At 41.4% G+C, this 17,351-nt stretch overlaps 1 protein-coding gene across 7 annotated transcripts in view; it reads left to right on the forward strand.

Moving 5' to 3' along the window:
• LOC119740448 (dynein heavy chain 7, axonemal-like) overlaps positions 1-17,351 on the forward strand; it is a 100,328-nt gene that overhangs the window by 71,978 nt on the left and 10,999 nt on the right. For 5 of the 7 annotated variants that reach the window (XM_038215764.1, XM_038215765.1, XM_038215767.1 and 2 more), the window contains 13 exons: positions 1,497-1,650; positions 2,917-3,108; positions 3,984-4,117; positions 7,755-8,027; positions 9,132-9,270; positions 9,791-10,036; positions 10,577-10,669; positions 10,938-11,114; positions 11,416-11,577; positions 12,394-12,594; positions 13,835-13,840; positions 14,636-14,797; positions 16,056-16,241. In XM_038215764.1, the coding sequence (XP_038071692.1) occupies positions 1,497-1,650; positions 2,917-3,108; positions 3,984-4,117; positions 7,755-8,027; positions 9,132-9,270; positions 9,791-10,036; positions 10,577-10,669; positions 10,938-11,114; positions 11,416-11,577; positions 12,394-12,594; positions 13,835-13,840; positions 14,636-14,797; positions 16,056-16,241 (2,125 nt within the window). The remainder of the gene's footprint in view (positions 1-1,496; positions 1,651-2,916; positions 3,109-3,983; positions 4,118-7,754; positions 8,028-9,131; positions 9,271-9,790; positions 10,037-10,576; positions 10,670-10,937; positions 11,115-11,415; positions 11,578-12,393; positions 12,595-13,834; positions 13,841-14,635; positions 14,798-16,055; positions 16,242-17,351) is intronic. The other 2 variants (XM_038215766.1, XM_038215768.1) reach the window with 1 other exon arrangement.

A 17,351-nucleotide genomic window follows, 5' to 3' on the forward strand; every position in this document is an offset into this window, starting at 1 on the left:
TTTTGAAGCATACCAAGTTTGGCGTGCACTTGTTAATTATTTTTTATTTTTTGTTTATTTCAACAACATCTAACAGCACAAGCACCAGAACAGGAAGGATAAAACACTTAATAATTTTACAGTAAATAATAGTGAAGCTATAAACATGTAAATTGCATTAATACACACAACAGGAAAAAAATAGACAATAGAACAAAAAAACAATAGACATTGAAACATATTAGAAGACGAAATAAACTGAATCAGGCACACTCTGGGCCTAACTCTTCAATGCAGGCAAGTTAACCCAAATTTAAGATGAGAGGGGAAACCTATAGAGTTTGCTTAAATGAAGATTTAAAACTAAGAAGGGACTGACTAAAAAGTTTAATACTCGGATTGATGTGAGAAATGGTTGTAAAATGGCACAAAGCAAAAATTGAAACTTAAAATTTGTCAATTCCTAGAATAATTTACTGCTTTGGCGCTTTCAATCTGTGTAAAAGCTGCATTACTTTAATTTTGAGAGACAAAACTGTTTGGCTATTTTCAGTTGATCTGTGGGGGTATGATGAAATGTGAAAAATTGTTTTACATGTGTTGAGCCTGAATGGTATTAAAAAATGGCAAAACATACCAGTACATCGTATTACTCTTTGTTTAGTCACCGAAGAATCTATACAGCCATTGACTGCTTGTTTGGTTTCAGGCAACAGGAATAAGGCCCCCCAAAAAAAGTCTCTGGTTTCTGGTATGGAGCTTGGCCAAAAAGTGGTGCGGCGACGCGGCTTTTTTGGGTTTTTTTACCTGATATTTTTGCTTCAAATGTCGGCTGATGACTGCAAATGGTGCCCGACTAAACTTAGTGCAAATATGTGGGCGTCCAGAGATTCCACATAAAGCTTATTCTCGACCATAACCCAATCTAAAAACACGTTAAAATTGTGCAGCAGCAGGATTCCAGTCAAACCAGTGAGTTTGGTGGTTTTGAGACATCATCTTTCATTGGAAAAAACCTTTTTCATTTTGCCGACACGCATGGCTACGGCGACGCGTGTGCATACCGGAAACCGGAGACTTTTTTTTTTTGGCCTAATAGGCAGGGAAATTTGGGGTGTGGTACAGGGACTTATACATACAGTGTAGGTTAATTGCAAAATGATTGGCTGTGCACATTTTTTGCTACATGTAGGCCTAGCGGTAGCATCGTGACTTATGGAGATACAGGTAAGGTAATACATGCATATGGTATATGGCTTCTGACTAGTGCCACATGAACAAAGTCACATTGACAAAAAGGGGGAACCGCCAACATAGGGCTGGATAGCTCAGTTGGCAGAGCACCGGAACGGCAATCCGGAGGTCGCAGGTTCAAACCCCCCTCCAGTCAATGTTTTTGTTAAACTTTGAAAGAGAGAAAAAAATAAAAGACTAAGTGCCTGTATATTCCGAATTCAAATACAAAATTGTCTATTGCATAGGTCGTCTAACGATGTTCAATTTGTTTGCATTTGCAGCAACGCCCGTCGCTGGCCGTTGATGATTGATCCTCAGGGTCAAGCCAACAAGTGGGTCAAGAACATGGAGAAAGCTAACAACCTGCATGTCATCAAGCTGACTGACAGCGACTTTGTACGCACCCTGGAGAACTGCATCCAGTTTGGCACACCGGTATGCTTGGCAACTACAGTGGTTTTGTTGCTCTGGTTTTAGATTGTTCACGTTAAATAGAAGGGATTTTCTCAAAGCATTTACCATGGTTTTTTTTTCAGTTTGACAGTTAATTTCTTCCATATTGTATATTCTGATCATCATTTATCTTTTTTTTTTACTTTCAGAACCACTCAAACACAGGATTGTGTATAAAAACAGGCATTTAAAAAGTTCTTTTTCTGAGATTTTTCAAAACACCCCCCCCCCCCTTGCAAAGAAAACCTCTCAAACCTGTCTGGCGACGCCCCTGCATATGTTCTTACTAGCTCTGAACAAACAAAGAAAGTGTATTGGGGTCTTTTTTTGGACGTTGACATGTCAGTAAACAGGCACTTTAATTGTGCACCTCTGTCAAAGACGGTGTTGATTCGTGATCAAAATGGAAAGAAATTGTCAGTAAACGAGTGAATGTAAGGTTTAGTGTTGACATGGCAAATATGGTTCAACTCCAGTTCAGGAACAAATCCCAAGAATGTTTGCTTGAAGTAATTGATGTATGTACGCTCATTGCTCTGTCTTGTCAGTCGACGGAGTCATTACATCGCTGAGTTGACACAGTTTACATGGTTATTGGTAATTGACCTATCGCCGTTTGCGAGTTAGCCACACCCCTTAGACAACCCTGTACGTTAAGTTTTGTTTGTCTCAGATTTTGCGTGTTCCGTATTGTATATCATGCAATGGACAATATTCACAAGCTGTGTTGACGCAATTCTACCGCGATACATGTAGGTTAATTAAAGACCGTTTGGAGACTGTATACACGTTGTAGTGCTGCAAACTCTGGCGTGGGTTAATTACATGTACGTGGGCCTTGAATGAGCTTCCACTCAATAACTTTTTGTGCAAATATATGCCTCTGAAAAGTAATAAAAGGATGGGACAGCTTTTTTGTGTAGAAATTGATGCTGTTTACTTCAGGCACTCATATTTTACTTCTCATTCCAAAGTTCTGTACAGATTTTGATTTACTTTCTACAGTTTGATAAAAAAAAAACGACAAAAAAACTAACCCTCCGTGTGATATCATTTGCAAAATTACAAATAGCTTGTCGTCTGTGACGTTCAGGTGTAGCCATGTACACATTTCAGTGTCTATGTCTGCAGGGGCAAACTAAGTGATACTTTTGCTGGAAAATACTTGATTGAAAGTGAAAGTGAATGGAACAAGAAGGTACATTTCAAAGATTCCATTCGATCATTCTCTCTCCTCCTGAATCACAGGTGCTCCTGGAGAACATCAATGAGGAGCTAGACCCCTTACTGGAGCCCCTCCTCCTCAAGCAGACCTTCAAGCAAGGCGGGGCCATCTGCATCCGACTCGGAGACAGTACCATCGAGTACTCCCATGACTTCCGCTTCTACATCACCACCAAGCTGCGTAATCCTCACTACCTCCCTGAGACTGCAGTCAAGGTTAGTCAAATCGCAAGTCACGTCAAAAAGGGAACCACAGGTCAATTGCAAGTCATCACAAGTCAAAATTGCAATTTTACAAAAAAGTCAATCACAAGCAAAAACACAAGCTAAGTCACAAGTCAATCAAAAGCCCTACAAGTCATTAACAAATCAATCGCAAGTCCTCACAAGCTGTTGCAAGTCAATCAGAAGGCAATGACAGTTGAGTTGATCACAAGTCATCACAAGCCAGTCACAAGTTGTCACAAGCTGATCACAAGCTAATCACAAGTCCTAATATGTCAATCACAAGTAATTACATGTCAGTCCCAAGTCAATCACAAATCGTCACCAGTCTGTCATAAGTCAGTCACAAGTCATCACAGAGCAATCACAAGTCAGTCACATTGAAGAAAATCACCAGTGAAATCACTAGTAAAGCAGTAAAGTCACAAGTCAATCAAAATTTAATCAAATTAAACTTAAGTCAACATAGTTCAATCATAAGTCAAGCACAGATAATCTACAATGTACGTGTAGTCTCGGGTGCAAACTGTTGAAATACACCGCAACAGTCATTAGTTTGCATGCTATGCATGATATACATTTGGCATTACTACTGACTGAAACACATAATGATACGGTATACCAAGCATACCGATAAATCACCTATTCTTATTGTTTAGCTTTATCCGTGAATCATCAGGCCATTTACAGTCGTAATTTGCATGTATCTCAGCAAAATTAGGACTTGAAACCAATTTATTTCTGTTTCCCAATATCTGCAACACATTGACATGTCGACAAATTTCCAGGAGTGACGGCAAAATAAAGTGACCCAAAATGGCCAAAGGTTTGAAAGTAAAACCTTAATTTGGAACCCATTTTCACAGGTGACGTTGCTGAACTTCATGATCACCCCAGAGGGTCTAGAGGACCAGTTGCTGGGTATCGTGGTGGCCAGGGAAAGACCTGAGCTGGAAGAAGAGAAGAACGCGCTGATTATACAGAGCGCTGATAACAAACGGTGAGTGTGGTAGATTAGCATATATAGGGTGCGCATTTACGGGGAGTATACGGAACTGGGTACCCGATTGAAAACAACGCAGGTACCCGTTAAAGAAACCTAACTCTGAAATTCCAATCTCAGAAGTTGCTGTTGAGATTGTTCACGAAGGTCTACATGATAATACTACATGTACCATGTCGGTGCGTCAATGCAAGTCTGTGTTGTGAGCTTTATAACTTTATGGTGAGGACTGCAACTTTCAAGAGCATCATAAACGTGAAATCTGTTTTGTTTTTCCACGTATTCTGGTTTTCATTTTTAAAATTCCCCACCAATGACATTCAAAACCTTTCTTGTTTCATTAGCTGAGAAGTTACTAAGTAATTTTGTAAAGTTGGTTACGGGTACCCGATCCCATAATCTGGAACCTGTTCCTGACATCAGCGGTCGGGTACTCAAGTACCTGGTTACGATGCACAGCCTAAGAGACTGTGAACACTCTGGACTCCACGCACAAGTATTCTCTCAGTGGTTACAAAAGGAGAGTACCGGTATGGGGAGAACACTAGGCGGACATTCTAACGCATTTTAGCAAAGAACCTCATTTTCAAGTTTGGAATCATTGAATCAGCTATTCTGAGCTATAGAATCATAGGCTACAATTTATAGTCGGGGATGAAAAAAGTGGGGGGGGGGGGACAATCGTAAAAAGTGGGGGACTTGTCTCACCCCACCCCCCCCCCCCCACCCCCACCGATTGACACCCATGCAGTACGCACTGCAGTGTTTCAACCCTACAGTAAATAAGACCTGAAGCTTTGCGTGTTGAATAATGGATGAAAGGAGTGTTTAATTTGATGTTTCAAATAGTGCATTTTGTCTATTTTCAGGAGTCTCATTTCTTACTCCTTTTGTGATAAATATGATTTTTGTTTTGGTCCTCGTCGTATCCTCCACTTAAACATATGGTTTAGATATTTATCATCATCCCGGTACTACATCTACATTGTCCACAGACCATTAAACCCAGTAGCGTACTCACAGGTACAGATCACAGCCCTTTAATGGGTTTGCCCTTTGTCCATTCGTGTTGTACCTGTGCTTGAACCACCTTAATATCCCCTCAGTAAATACTTCCAAGTAATAAAGCGATGCTGCAGTTATTTTAATACCGAGGCGAGGGATTTAAATGTCATAACCATTAGGGTCAAGTAGTAGTCTTGTCATACTTGTTTTTGTGACTTTTGACAAATGGCTTACCTTAATTGCGCGGACCTGTCCAGGGAAGCACTATGACTATCATCAGTCCCACCTCGTCAAAGATTCAGTATCTTGTACCAAGCTGTGACAGTAAGCAAAAATACTTATCGACACCTGTGTTCTTTTAAGCATTGTATATACACAGCTGTTAATTCATCATCAGTGTCCATTTCACTGCAGGATTTCAATTGATTCTTGACTGTATAGCCAATAGCTGCACAAAGGACTTTCATTGTAATGTCCATATTTTGTGTGAAATACAGAAAATGTGGTATTGGCAGTGTTGTCCAAATAAAGTCTATTACAAGTCAGTCACAGGTCAATCACAAGTCAGTCACAAGTCAGTCACAGGTCAGTCACAGGTCAGTCACAAGTCAGTCACAGGTCAGTCACAAGTCAGTAACAAGTCAGTCACAGGTCAGTCACAGGTCAGTCACAAGTCAGTCACAGGTCAGTCACAAGTCAGTAACAAGTCAGTCACAGGTCAGTCACAGGTCAGTCACAAGTCAGTCACAGGTCAGTCACAGGTCAGTCACAGGTCAGTCACAGGTCAGTCACAGGTCAGTCACAAGTCAGTCACAAGTCAGTCACAGATCAGTCACAGGTCAGTCACAGATCAGTCACAAGTCAGTCACAGGTCAGTCACAGGTCAGTCACAGGTCAGTCACAGGTCAGTCACAGATCAGTCACAGGTCAGTCACAAGTCAGTCACAGGTCAGTCACAGGTCAGTCACAGGTCAGTCACAGGTCAGTCACAGGTCAGTCACAGGTCAGTCACAAGTCAGTCACAAGTCAGTCACAGGTCAGTCACAGGTCAGTCACAGATCAGTCACAGGTCAGTCACAGGTCAGTTACAAGTCAGTCACAAGTCAGTCACAAGTCAGTCACAGGTCAGTTACAAGTCAGTCACAAGTCAGTCACAAGTCAGTCACAAGTCAGTTGCAGGTCAGTCTCAAGTCAGTCTTAAGTCAGTCTCAAGTCAGTCACAGGTCAGTCACATGTCAGTCACAGGTCAGTCACAAGTCAAATCCCAACTCAGTTCAAAATAACAGGAAGATAAAAGGTTAATTCATCATCAGTGTCCATTTCACTGCAGGATTTCAATTGATTCTTGACTGTATAGCCAATAGCTGCACAAAGGACTTTCATTGTAATGTCCATATTTTGTGTGAAATACAGAAAATGTGGTATTGGCAGTGTTGTCCAAATAAAGTCTATTACAAGTCAGTCACAGGTCAATCACAAGTCAGTCACAAGTCAGTCACAGGTCAGTCACAGGTCAGTCACAAGTCAGTCACAGGTCAGTCACAAGTCAGTAACAAGTCAGTCACAGGTCAGTCACAGGTCAGTCACAAGTCAGTCACAGGTCAGTCACAAGTCAGTAACAAGTCAGTCACAGGTCAGTCACAGGTCAGTCACAAGTCAGTCACAGGTCAGTCACAGGTCAATCACAAGTCAGTCACGAGTCAGTCACAGGTCAGTCACAGGTCAGTCACAAGTCAGTCACAGGTCAGTCACAAGTCAGTAACAAGTCAGTCACAGGTCAGTCACAGGTCAGTCACAAGTCAGTCACAGGTCAGTCACAAGTCAGTAACAAGTCAGTCACAGGTCAGTCACAGGTCAGTCACAAGTCAGTCACAGGTCAGTCACAGATCAGTCACAGGTCAGTCACAAGTCAGTCACAGGTCAGTCACAGGTCAGTCACAGGTCAGTCACAGGTCAGTCACAGGTCAGTCACAGGTCAGTCACAAGTAAGTCACAAGTCAGTCACAGGTCAGTCACAGGTCAGTCACAGATCAGTCACAGGTCAGTCACAGGTCAGTCACAAGTCAGTCACAGGTCAGTCACAGATCAGTCACAAGTCAGTCACAGGTCAGTCACAGGTCAGTTACAAGTCAGTCACAGGTCAGTCACGGATCAGTCACAAGTCAGTCACAGGTCAGTTACAAGTCAGTCACAAGTCAGTCACAAGTCAGTCACAAGTCAGTTGCAGGTCAGTCTCAAGTCAGTCTTAAGTCAGTCTCAAGTCAGTCACAGGTCAGTCACATGTCAGTCACAGGTCAGTCACAAGTCAAATCCCAACTCAGTTCAAAATAACAGGGAGATAAAAGGTATTCCTCATTGCATTTAAATTACATGCACACCCAGGGCATAAAAAAATTTCATAAAAATGAAGCGTTACTATACCTCATATGTACTCAACTATCACATGGATTCCCCTTGGGGTAGTCTGCAATGCATGCACTGTACTAAGCAATTGTGGAACTATTGTACGGGTGTAGCATGCACACGTGGCACACACAGCATTTTGCCCAGATAACTAATGCGTATTATATCAACTATCCACCCTCACACCATAGTATATTTGTATACTATTTCACTTCCAAACCTCCAGGCAACTGAAGGAGATTGAGGACAAGATCCTGGAGGTCCTCTCCACATCAGAGGGCAACATCCTTGAAGATGAGACAGCCATCAAGGTGCTGTCCTCCTCCAAAGTCCTAGCCAACGAGATCTCGGAGAAGCAGGCGATCGCTGAGGAGACTGAGGAGAAGATTGACAAGACTCGTATGGGTTACAAGCCTATCGCCATCCATTCCAGCATCTTGTTCTTCACCATTGCCGACCTGGCCAACATTGAACCCATGTACCAGTACTCCCTTACTTGGTAAGTCGACAAGCAAATCTTCCGTGTGCTTTTTACTTCAAAGGAAAGATGCTTAGCCGCAACCAGGCATTTTTTCGCAGTGTGTGTGTGTTTGTGATGGACCCTAGTGACAAGACCTGACCCAAGCAATCATATTACATATGTATGCATTTGTTTATGGACAGGAACCAAATTGCGGATGGCCTCGATTAGAAAACGTGTACAAAAACAATGAGAGCTGTTGCGAAAAAGTTAAAGTACAAACAAAGGAAAAGGGAAGAGGAACAAAAGAAAATTCTTGATTTACACCATAAACAAACATGTATGTATCGGTACATGTGAAGATGATTTACTTTTGACCTCTGTTTAATCTAATAATATTTTTGACATCGTTAGTGTTTTGAATGTTTTTAACTTGACATTATTAGCAATTTTGGCAATCCTTGCTAAGCATAAATTATTGCTTAGAAATAGTAAAACTTTTGTAAAACTTTTGTAAAACTGTGTTCGACTACCAGTCAAGGGGATGTGACATGTCGATATATTGCTTGGTTGGTAACCTCATTTAGCTTAGAATATTCTCTCTCTCTTTCTCAAAGTTGAGCCATGCACCCCAAACCGCCTGAGCACTCAATTTGATGTATAGATTCCTCAGTGAATAAATACAATTGTAATACAATGTATTACATGTGCTAATGGGTTACAGGGAAGATAGCTCCCCATTCATCACGTTCATTTCCTTGTGTCAGGTTGTAATACATATATGCATATTACATGCTCTGCAATTGCAGTACGGAAATATTAAAATATGTGATGCAATCAAGCTAAATGAGTCGTTTGTCGACCCTAGTCAAATTTTTTTTTGTTACAGATTTGAAAAGAGCACAATCTCAGCATAACTGGTGTCAAAACCGCATGCTGGTACCATCTTAAGTTCAGAAATTATGGAAGTCGGAACACCAAGAGATGTGATGAAGTCATGTGATGAAGTGGCCCTATTTTGGCCTGTATCTCCAAATGAAATTTCCTGACATACGACTCATTTAGCTTGATCGCATCACATATACATTTTGTGGTTCTTATGCGCAAATATCACTCGTCCATTTTCTCCCGTCCAATCTACAGGTTTGTGAATCTATTTGTCAATGCCATTGAAAATTCAGAGAAGTCTGATGATCTGGAGAAGCGACTTTTCAATCTGAGAGAGTACTTCACCTATTCCTTGTACTGCAATGTCTGCCGATCACTCTTTGAAAAAGACAAGGTACAGTCTTCATTCTTTTTTGCTACTCCTTAATTTTTACTTGGTCAACTGCTATAATTGATCTGAACAAAGGCCAGTCTTTGTATTGTTGTGTTTCTTCGTTAAAACTTAATCACTTAACCAGCCTCATTAAACAAAATTGATGTACATGTACATTGTACAATTGTCTCACAGAGTCGTTTGTAAATCCATATGCTGTAAGCAGAAAGTTTTCAAGTTTGAAAATACTTTTCATAAAATATTTTTCACCCAACCTAAAAGGTAAACTTGGATAAAAGTGTAAATTGCATGGACATACCATGTATTCAAAATGGGAAAACATCATCGTAAATTTTGGGTAAAATATGAGATTGTAGACATTCCCCAACCGTCAGTAGAAATTCGCATCTTTTCATAGCTATTGTTGAACAGAAGTGAAAATCGTTTCTTGAGTAAGTGGCATTATCTGGTATAAAATGCATCTGCTGGAACTTCAAAAATAAATTGTTCTCCGTGTTTCCCCCTTCGTCTTTCTCCACAGCTTCTCTTCTCCTTCCTGCTGTGCACCAACCTCCTCAAGCACGCCAAGGAAGTTGACGAGGATGAGTGGCGTTTCTTACTGACTGGCGGCATCGGCCTGGACAACCCTCACTCCAACCCGACCTCCTGGCTGCCCCCGATGTCCTGGGATGAGATCTGTCGGCTGGACGACCTGCCGAGATTCAGCGGCATACGCAAGAAGTTTCCAGCTCAGAAGGAGGGTTGGAAGGCTATATATGACAGCCCGGTAGGTTGAGAAGTGTTCGTTTGAGCAATGGATGTGTCAGTCTTTACTTGGAAGGCTAGGAGGTATTTTTGTCATTAGTTGGCGGTGGTTTGGTAATCTTGGTGAAGATCTGTGGGTAGTTCTGCAGGTTGTGGGTTCAAGTCCAGCCCGGGCGTTGTGGTGCGTGTGCCCTTGGGCTAGACCCTTTGTCACTAATTGCTTCTCCCCACTTGGGAGTAAATGGGTACCTGTGAGGGCTGACATGGTTATTGTGCTTGAATGAGCAATTTGCACCTGAGAAATGGCTGCATCGAGCTGCATACTCCCCGGGGAGCTGAGATGTTTTAAGAAATATTTTATGGGCCAAATGATCAGGGGTAATGATGATGTAAAGTGCTTTGATCTTTGATATACAGCATTTTACAAAGAAGCATTATTATCATTTTCATATTTACAATGTGGAATCCCATGAAATGCGGTTCCTATTTATGTTTTATGGACTCTCATTGTAATGTGCAATTGTTTTAAGTTCTTAACATGCTGTGTTGTGTTTCTTTTCAGGAGCCACAAAACATGCCACTACCTGGGGAGTGGGATGAAAACCTTGGCATGTTCCAGAAGCTGCTCACCCTCAGATGTTTGCGCTCTGACAAGGTAAGAAAATCTCCTTACTGTTCAACTTAAAGATGAGTCCTCGTTCCCAAGTGTTATACAAATATGGTCTGAGAGTGGATAGTCAATATTAGCTCCCCTCAGTATTGGAAGTTGACAAACTAGTTCATCCATTAAATAGCTCCATGGTTTTACCACACCTATTAAAGTAGTCAATATTTGTATACTATGAGGTCGAGCAAACTACTCTGAACCAGAACTACACTAAATACATCCTGTAACCCCTGATAACATCCAATCTTCATCACAGATCGTACCAGCCATCCAGTCCTTCGTTACCGCCAAGCTGCACCGTAAGTTCATTGAACCGCCGCCCTTTGACCTGGGCAAGGCTTTCAATGACAGCCACTGCTGCGCCCCTCTCATCTTCGTCCTGTCGCCGGGAAGTGACCCCACGGCTGCTCTGCTCAAGTTTGCTGATGATCAGGTGAACCTTTAGTCTACGGAATAGAACCTCACCGAAACAGTGTCTACAGATTTTACAATAATTTACATATGCTTGTCTTGCTTGAATTGCCATTAGCGTGGTGTTAAAAGATGGTGCAGATTATTAGATCTTGCAGTGATTAAGCAAGAGCATTTTGTATGAACAGAAACGAAGCATGCACATCGCATGTACCTAAGTGGTGTAAACTGTTAAAAATAATGATTCACAGTTCACTGAAGGAACGTGATCAACTGCACCGGTGAGTTTGAACATGGTTAATATTGGCTGTTATTTTTCTCAGGGTTTTGGAGGCAGTAAGCTGAGCTCGTTATCCCTGGGCCAGGGCCAAGGACCCATCGCCATGCGTCTGATTGAGAAGGGAATCAAGGAAGGCACCTGGGTGGTCCTACAGAACTGCCATCTTGCTGTGTCCTGGATGACCACGCTGGAGAAGATATGTGAGGTGTGACAAACAAACAAATCAAATCAATCTGCAATAATTAGCCAAAACATGACAACCTGCGATAATTAGCCAAAACATAATATGATTTTTTTCTATCACATTAAAAACTTGTTAGATCATTACAGTTGTAATTAATCACAAGTCAATCACAGATGAGCTTTGACAAAAGAATGCCCTAGTCCACTATTCATATAAAACGTGACTTGAGATTGTATGATATGTAATCAGCTTATGATTGACTTACTTATGGGGACTTGTGGTAGATGTCACTTTAAAATCAATCCTGGCCATCTTAATTTGGGTTTGTCTTCTTCACGTTTTTATCTTTTTATACCTGTTCTGTACCTTTTTATTTTGTTCTATAAAGTTTCATTGTTATATTCTCTGTATTGTTTTTTGTTTGTATGAAATCTTGACTGAATATATAATAATAATAATATGGGCACGGAATCGAACAAGATCATTGTTCGGGGTTACTTTGAAAAAAAAAGAAAATAGGTCTCAAGGATGCTGGCTGCTGACTGTGCATAAAGGTATGGGGAGTCGTGCTTGCACTGCTGTATTCCTCAATCCCGTCTATTTGGCCCAGGTTCGATTCCCACCCACACAATCTTGCGGCTTGCAATTTCAGTCTCTACTTGATTCTATAGGTTCCTATCTTGAGTTTCCTCCCACCTCTTAAACTGAACATTTTGTCGTCCCAAGGTTTCGTCCAGCTCCCAAACGACAGTGCAATAGGCACATTTAAGAAACTATTGATTTCATAACAAGAAATAAAAGAAAGACATTATTAATGCCATCTTCTTAACATTGCAGGAGTTTAATCCAGAGACCACTCATCCAGACTTCCGTCTGTGGTTGACCTCCTACCCCTCGCCTCATTTCCCCGTGGCCGTCCTGCAGAACGGTGTCAAGATGACCAACGAACCACCCAAGGGACTGCGCTCTAACATCGTCCGATCCTACCTGAGTGATCCCATCTCAGACCCGGAGTTCTTCACGGGGGTCAAGGCTGAGGTTTGTCGACATAAAATGTCAAAAAATTGGTGGCTAACAATTATTCACTGCATTTTGCTTGCTAGTACTGTAGCCTCATTTTACAGGGCAATTTTGTCATGCTGTTTAACAGTTAGCTGAAAATGTGTGCTTACTTATAGAGGGAAAACTAACCTTAAGCATTTTTATGGTATTGATGTCCATACGGTTTCATGCGCATGGAGATTTTTATTGTTGCCTCACTAATTGAATCAAAAGTGTCCTCTGAGATTAGCCGAGTTTTTGCTGTGATTTGCTGCTTGCGCTCTCCAAGAAAAATAGTCAAAGGCTCTGTTAGCAGAACATGGAGTGTTTAGGAATGTCGTGAAATTGGGCCCTGGTCATTTTTCCATGAAACTTTTCTGAATCCTCTAAATTCATTAAACCAACTACACCCATGTCATGTTTGAAAAACAATTGGGGTATCATTTCACAGCGGGTGGGTTAGACCATTCTGAATCAACCAAGTAAAAAACGATGTTTGGATTTATCCATTAATTCATGAGAGGCTATGCTTGCCATCATGTAGTTTTTCTACCCTTTTCCTATATGTGATGCGATCAAGCTAAATGAGTCGTATATCGGGAAATTTCATTTGGAGATACAGGCCAAAATAGGGCCACTCCATCACATCATTTCACATCTCTTGGTGTTCCGACTTCCATAATTTTTGAACTAAAGATGGTATCAGCATGCGTTTTTGACAGCAGTAATGCTGAGATTGTGCTTTTTTCAAATCTGTAACAAACCAAAAAATTGACAAACGACTCATTTAGCTTGATTGCATCACATATGCTCACTACCCCTACCCTTTATTTCCATTTACTTCATAAATTCTTGGCAAAGTTGTCTCAAAAATGTCTTAGACTGTCATTTGGTGCATTAAATGTGTCATGGATTTTATTGATTTATGTTATCATAGAATTCTGGTGCGGATATGGAATACTGCGGGATATTAAGAGAACATTCAACATTTCACCCATGTGTCTTCCTAGATATAGATCATCCAAGTAACATTTCATTTGCTTTCTCCATAAACCATGCAAACATGTTGAACCATTTCCACCCCAAATCATGTAGTTCATGCATTTTTCTATCGCTTCCTCACCCAATGCCCTTGCTTGCTGGGGAACCTCTTGCTATGCTGTCATCATTCATCGTCATCTACCCGGTGCAAATGTGATGTCTCTACAAATTTACAAATGTGATGTCTCTTCTGCAGGCTCAGGTATGCTGTTGTAGTGGACATTCTCTTTTAACAGCCAGGTGTCACTTAATTAAGGCTTAATTGTTTAACAGGCAGAGCTGCAAGAAACTGTTGAAACTGAACTGGGTTAAGCACCAATCTGAACCACTCAATGAATTCTCATTGATGCGATCAAGCTAAATGAGTCGTTTGTCAACCCTGGTCATTTGGTTTTTTTACTTATTTGAAAAGATCACAATCTCAGCATTACTGCTGTGAAAACCACATGCTGATACCATCTTTAGTTCAAAAATTATGGAAGTGGGAACACCAAGAGATGTGATGAAGTGATGTGATGAAGTGGCCGTATTTTGGCCGGAATCTCCAAATGAAAGTTCCCGGCAAACGACTCATTTAGCTTAATCGCATCACAAATACCTAAGACAGTTTACCCATTCCTATTGGTCAAGAGCACGTCACATGGGTGGTTTTTAAACCAGTGATAAAACACCAGCTGGTATTAAAACACTTTTCGCGCATGCCAATCTCCATAAAAGGAATTGTTTAGCACTACGCGTACGAGGAACATACCTTAGACATGGCCAGAGGAGTGTTCACGTCACAAAACCTGAGGTAAAAATGTGGAACAAACTCGTTTGGAAAACTGTGAATTTTTGGCTTGTTTTGAGTTTTGACTTTTGACTGGATTTGTCTCGGGCCATTATCAAACACCACATGCCTGTATCCATCTTGTGTGGATTGTAACGTTTCCCACGAACAGAGTACTTGCTTCTGGGATTGCCACTTTAAAGTTTATTTTGTATAATTATGTTACAGAGAGCTTGGAAGAAGCTACTGTACGGCCTGTGTTTCTTCCACGCCCTGGTGCAAGAGAGACGTAACTTTGGCCCCATCGGTTGGAACATCCCCTACGAGTTCAACGAGACGGATTTACGGATCAGCGTGCGGCAACTGGCCATGTTCCTGAACGAATACGAGGTACATTACGGATGGCAGCTCCATATGTTTAGTACTGATTACTCCATAAGAATCTCATGCATTGTCTCTGATTATCAGGAGGGAATGCGCAGTAAAGTGGGCACTACATGTAATTTGAGGTTTACTTCAAGGTTTTCAAGAATTTACAGGTTTTTATATATATCTCGATGTTCAACCCCGAGTTAAGCCAAAAAAAAAAAATGGTCGGTCTCTGGTCAGACCAAAGTTCCGGAATTGATGCGGCGACGAGGGTGTTTTTTTTTTTTTTTTTTTTGGCTTTTTTTTTTTCAAGCTTGGATTGTACAGACAAGGTGGGTACTACTTTGCTTTTTTGTGTTCTCATATACATTGGTGTCCTCCATAATTTGCCTTTGTGCCCTCCATCATTTGCTTTGGTGCAATGTCCCCATTCCTTGGTACAAAAATTTGAGGAGGTGCGGCAATAGAGGGCGCTGTTGTAGCTACCGCGGACAATTTGAAGAAAAAAAAGGTTGACGCGCATGATTAAAATCGACGCGCGCGCTGACCAGAGACCGACTTTTTTTTTTTTTTTTTTTTGGCCTAATGTTGTTTAATTTTGCATTCTTCCTTTCAATTGAGAGTTGCTCTCTGCTTAGGGATAAACTTTTTTTATTTTCTGAATGTACCGTCATATGTTTGGTCGATCTGTCTTTCTCCAAAACAAATTAAAGTGGACTTGGACTTTCCACTTAGTCTAAATTGTGACACTTGCCCTACATGAGGTATTTTGTTTATACTCTGCTGAATCCACCTACATCTAGCAGTCCAAATGATTGCTTGAACCATACTTAGTCTAACAAGATCTAACAAGGACAACCAAAATGTCTTTTGTCATCTCCCAGATAACAAAATGAGCCAAATATTGCTCTATTTCAGTAGGAATTTTGGTTCGGCTGGATTCAGCAGTGGTACAACTGAGATTATTGCTATGAATGAATCATAAAAGGAAAATGTAATGAAATTTCAGTCTTTCTGAGAGTGAAGTAGTGGGGATAGCAATTGATAGATGCATGCAATGCAAAGGCATGTAATGTTAAATATTCCAATCACATTATTTTTTTTTTTTTTATCGTGCCCAAGTTGTTTTATCTTATTCGAGGATGTCTGGAAACTGTTTTTTACAAGTGTTAAACTGGAGATTATTATTTTATATATTTTTTTGGCTCAGTTTCATTTCTCTTGGAAAATAAAACAGTCAAATTAACACGTACCTCCTGCAACATGTTTGCCTTGACAGGAAACCCCCTTTGACGCCATCAAGTACCTGACCGGTGAGTGTAACTACGGTGGCCGTGTGACTGACCCGTGGGACCGGCGTAACCTGCATAACATCCTAGCCAAGATGTACTGCCCAGAGATTATTGACACTGACGACTATCGCTTTGACAACAGCGGACTGTACTTTGCACCCAAGACTGGCGAGGTTGGTTCGCTCTTTCTTGATAGTAAACGATTTGACTTGGAAAAGAGAGTATATGCTCAGTCCAGTTTTTTACCCCTCAGCCGAGAGGCTCGAGGGGTATTGTCATCGCCTAGGGCGTCCGTCCGTCCGGATGTATGTATGTCTGTCCGTCCGTCCGTCCGTCCGTCCGTCCGGGCAGCTTAGTTTCCGGATGATAACTTGAGTTAGAAATGTTGTTTGGGGTTGTAACTTCGGTAGAGGGTTGCCCTTGGGAGTAGGCAAGTTGGGATTGGTTTTGAGGTCAAAAGGTCAAAGGTCAAGGTCACCGTGGTGAGTTAAATGTAAATGGTTTCCGGATGATAACTTCAGTTAGAAATGAGATTTTGGTGTCTAACTTTGGTAGAGGGTTGCCCTTGGGAGTAGGCAAGTTGGGATTGGTTTTGGGGTCAAAAGGTCAAAGGTCAAGGTCAGCATGGTGAGATAAAGGTAAATGGTTTCCGGATGATAACTTGAGTTAGAAATGAGATTTTGGTGTCTAACTTTGATAGGGGGTTGCCCTTGGGAGTAGGCAAGTTGGGATTGGTTTTGGGGTCAAAAGGTCAAAGGTCAAGGTCACCGTGGTGAGTTAAATGTAAATGGTTTCAGGATGATAACTTGAGTTAGAAATGAGATTTTGGTGTCTAACTTTGGTAGAGGGTTGCCCTTGGGAGTAGGCAAGTTGGGATTGGTTTTGGGGTCAAAAGGTCAAAGGTCAAGGTCACCATTGTGAGTTAAAGGTAAATGGTTTCCGGATGATAACTTGAGTTAGAAATGCGATTTTGGTGTCTAACTTTGGAAGAGGGTTCCCCTTGGGAGAAGGCAAGTTGGGATTGGTTTTGGGGTCAAAAGGTCAAAGGTCAAGGTCAGCATGGTGAGATAAAGGTAAATGGTTTCCGGATGATAACTTGAGTTAGAAATGAGATTTTGGTGTCTAACTTTGATAGGGGGTTGCCCTTGGGAGTAGGCAAGTTGGGATTGGTTTTGGGGTCAAAAGGTCAAAGGTCAAGGTCACCGTGGTGAGTTAAATGTAAATGGTTTCCGGATGATAACTTGAGTTAGAAATGTGATTTTGGTGTCTAACTTTGGTAGAGG

Source organism: Patiria miniata, unplaced genomic scaffold, assembly GCF_015706575.1.
Source record: "Patiria miniata isolate m_02_andy unplaced genomic scaffold, ASM1570657v1 HiC_scaffold_5, whole genome shotgun sequence".
NCBI classification, from domain to species: domain Eukaryota; kingdom Metazoa; phylum Echinodermata; class Asteroidea; order Valvatida; family Asterinidae; genus Patiria; species Patiria miniata.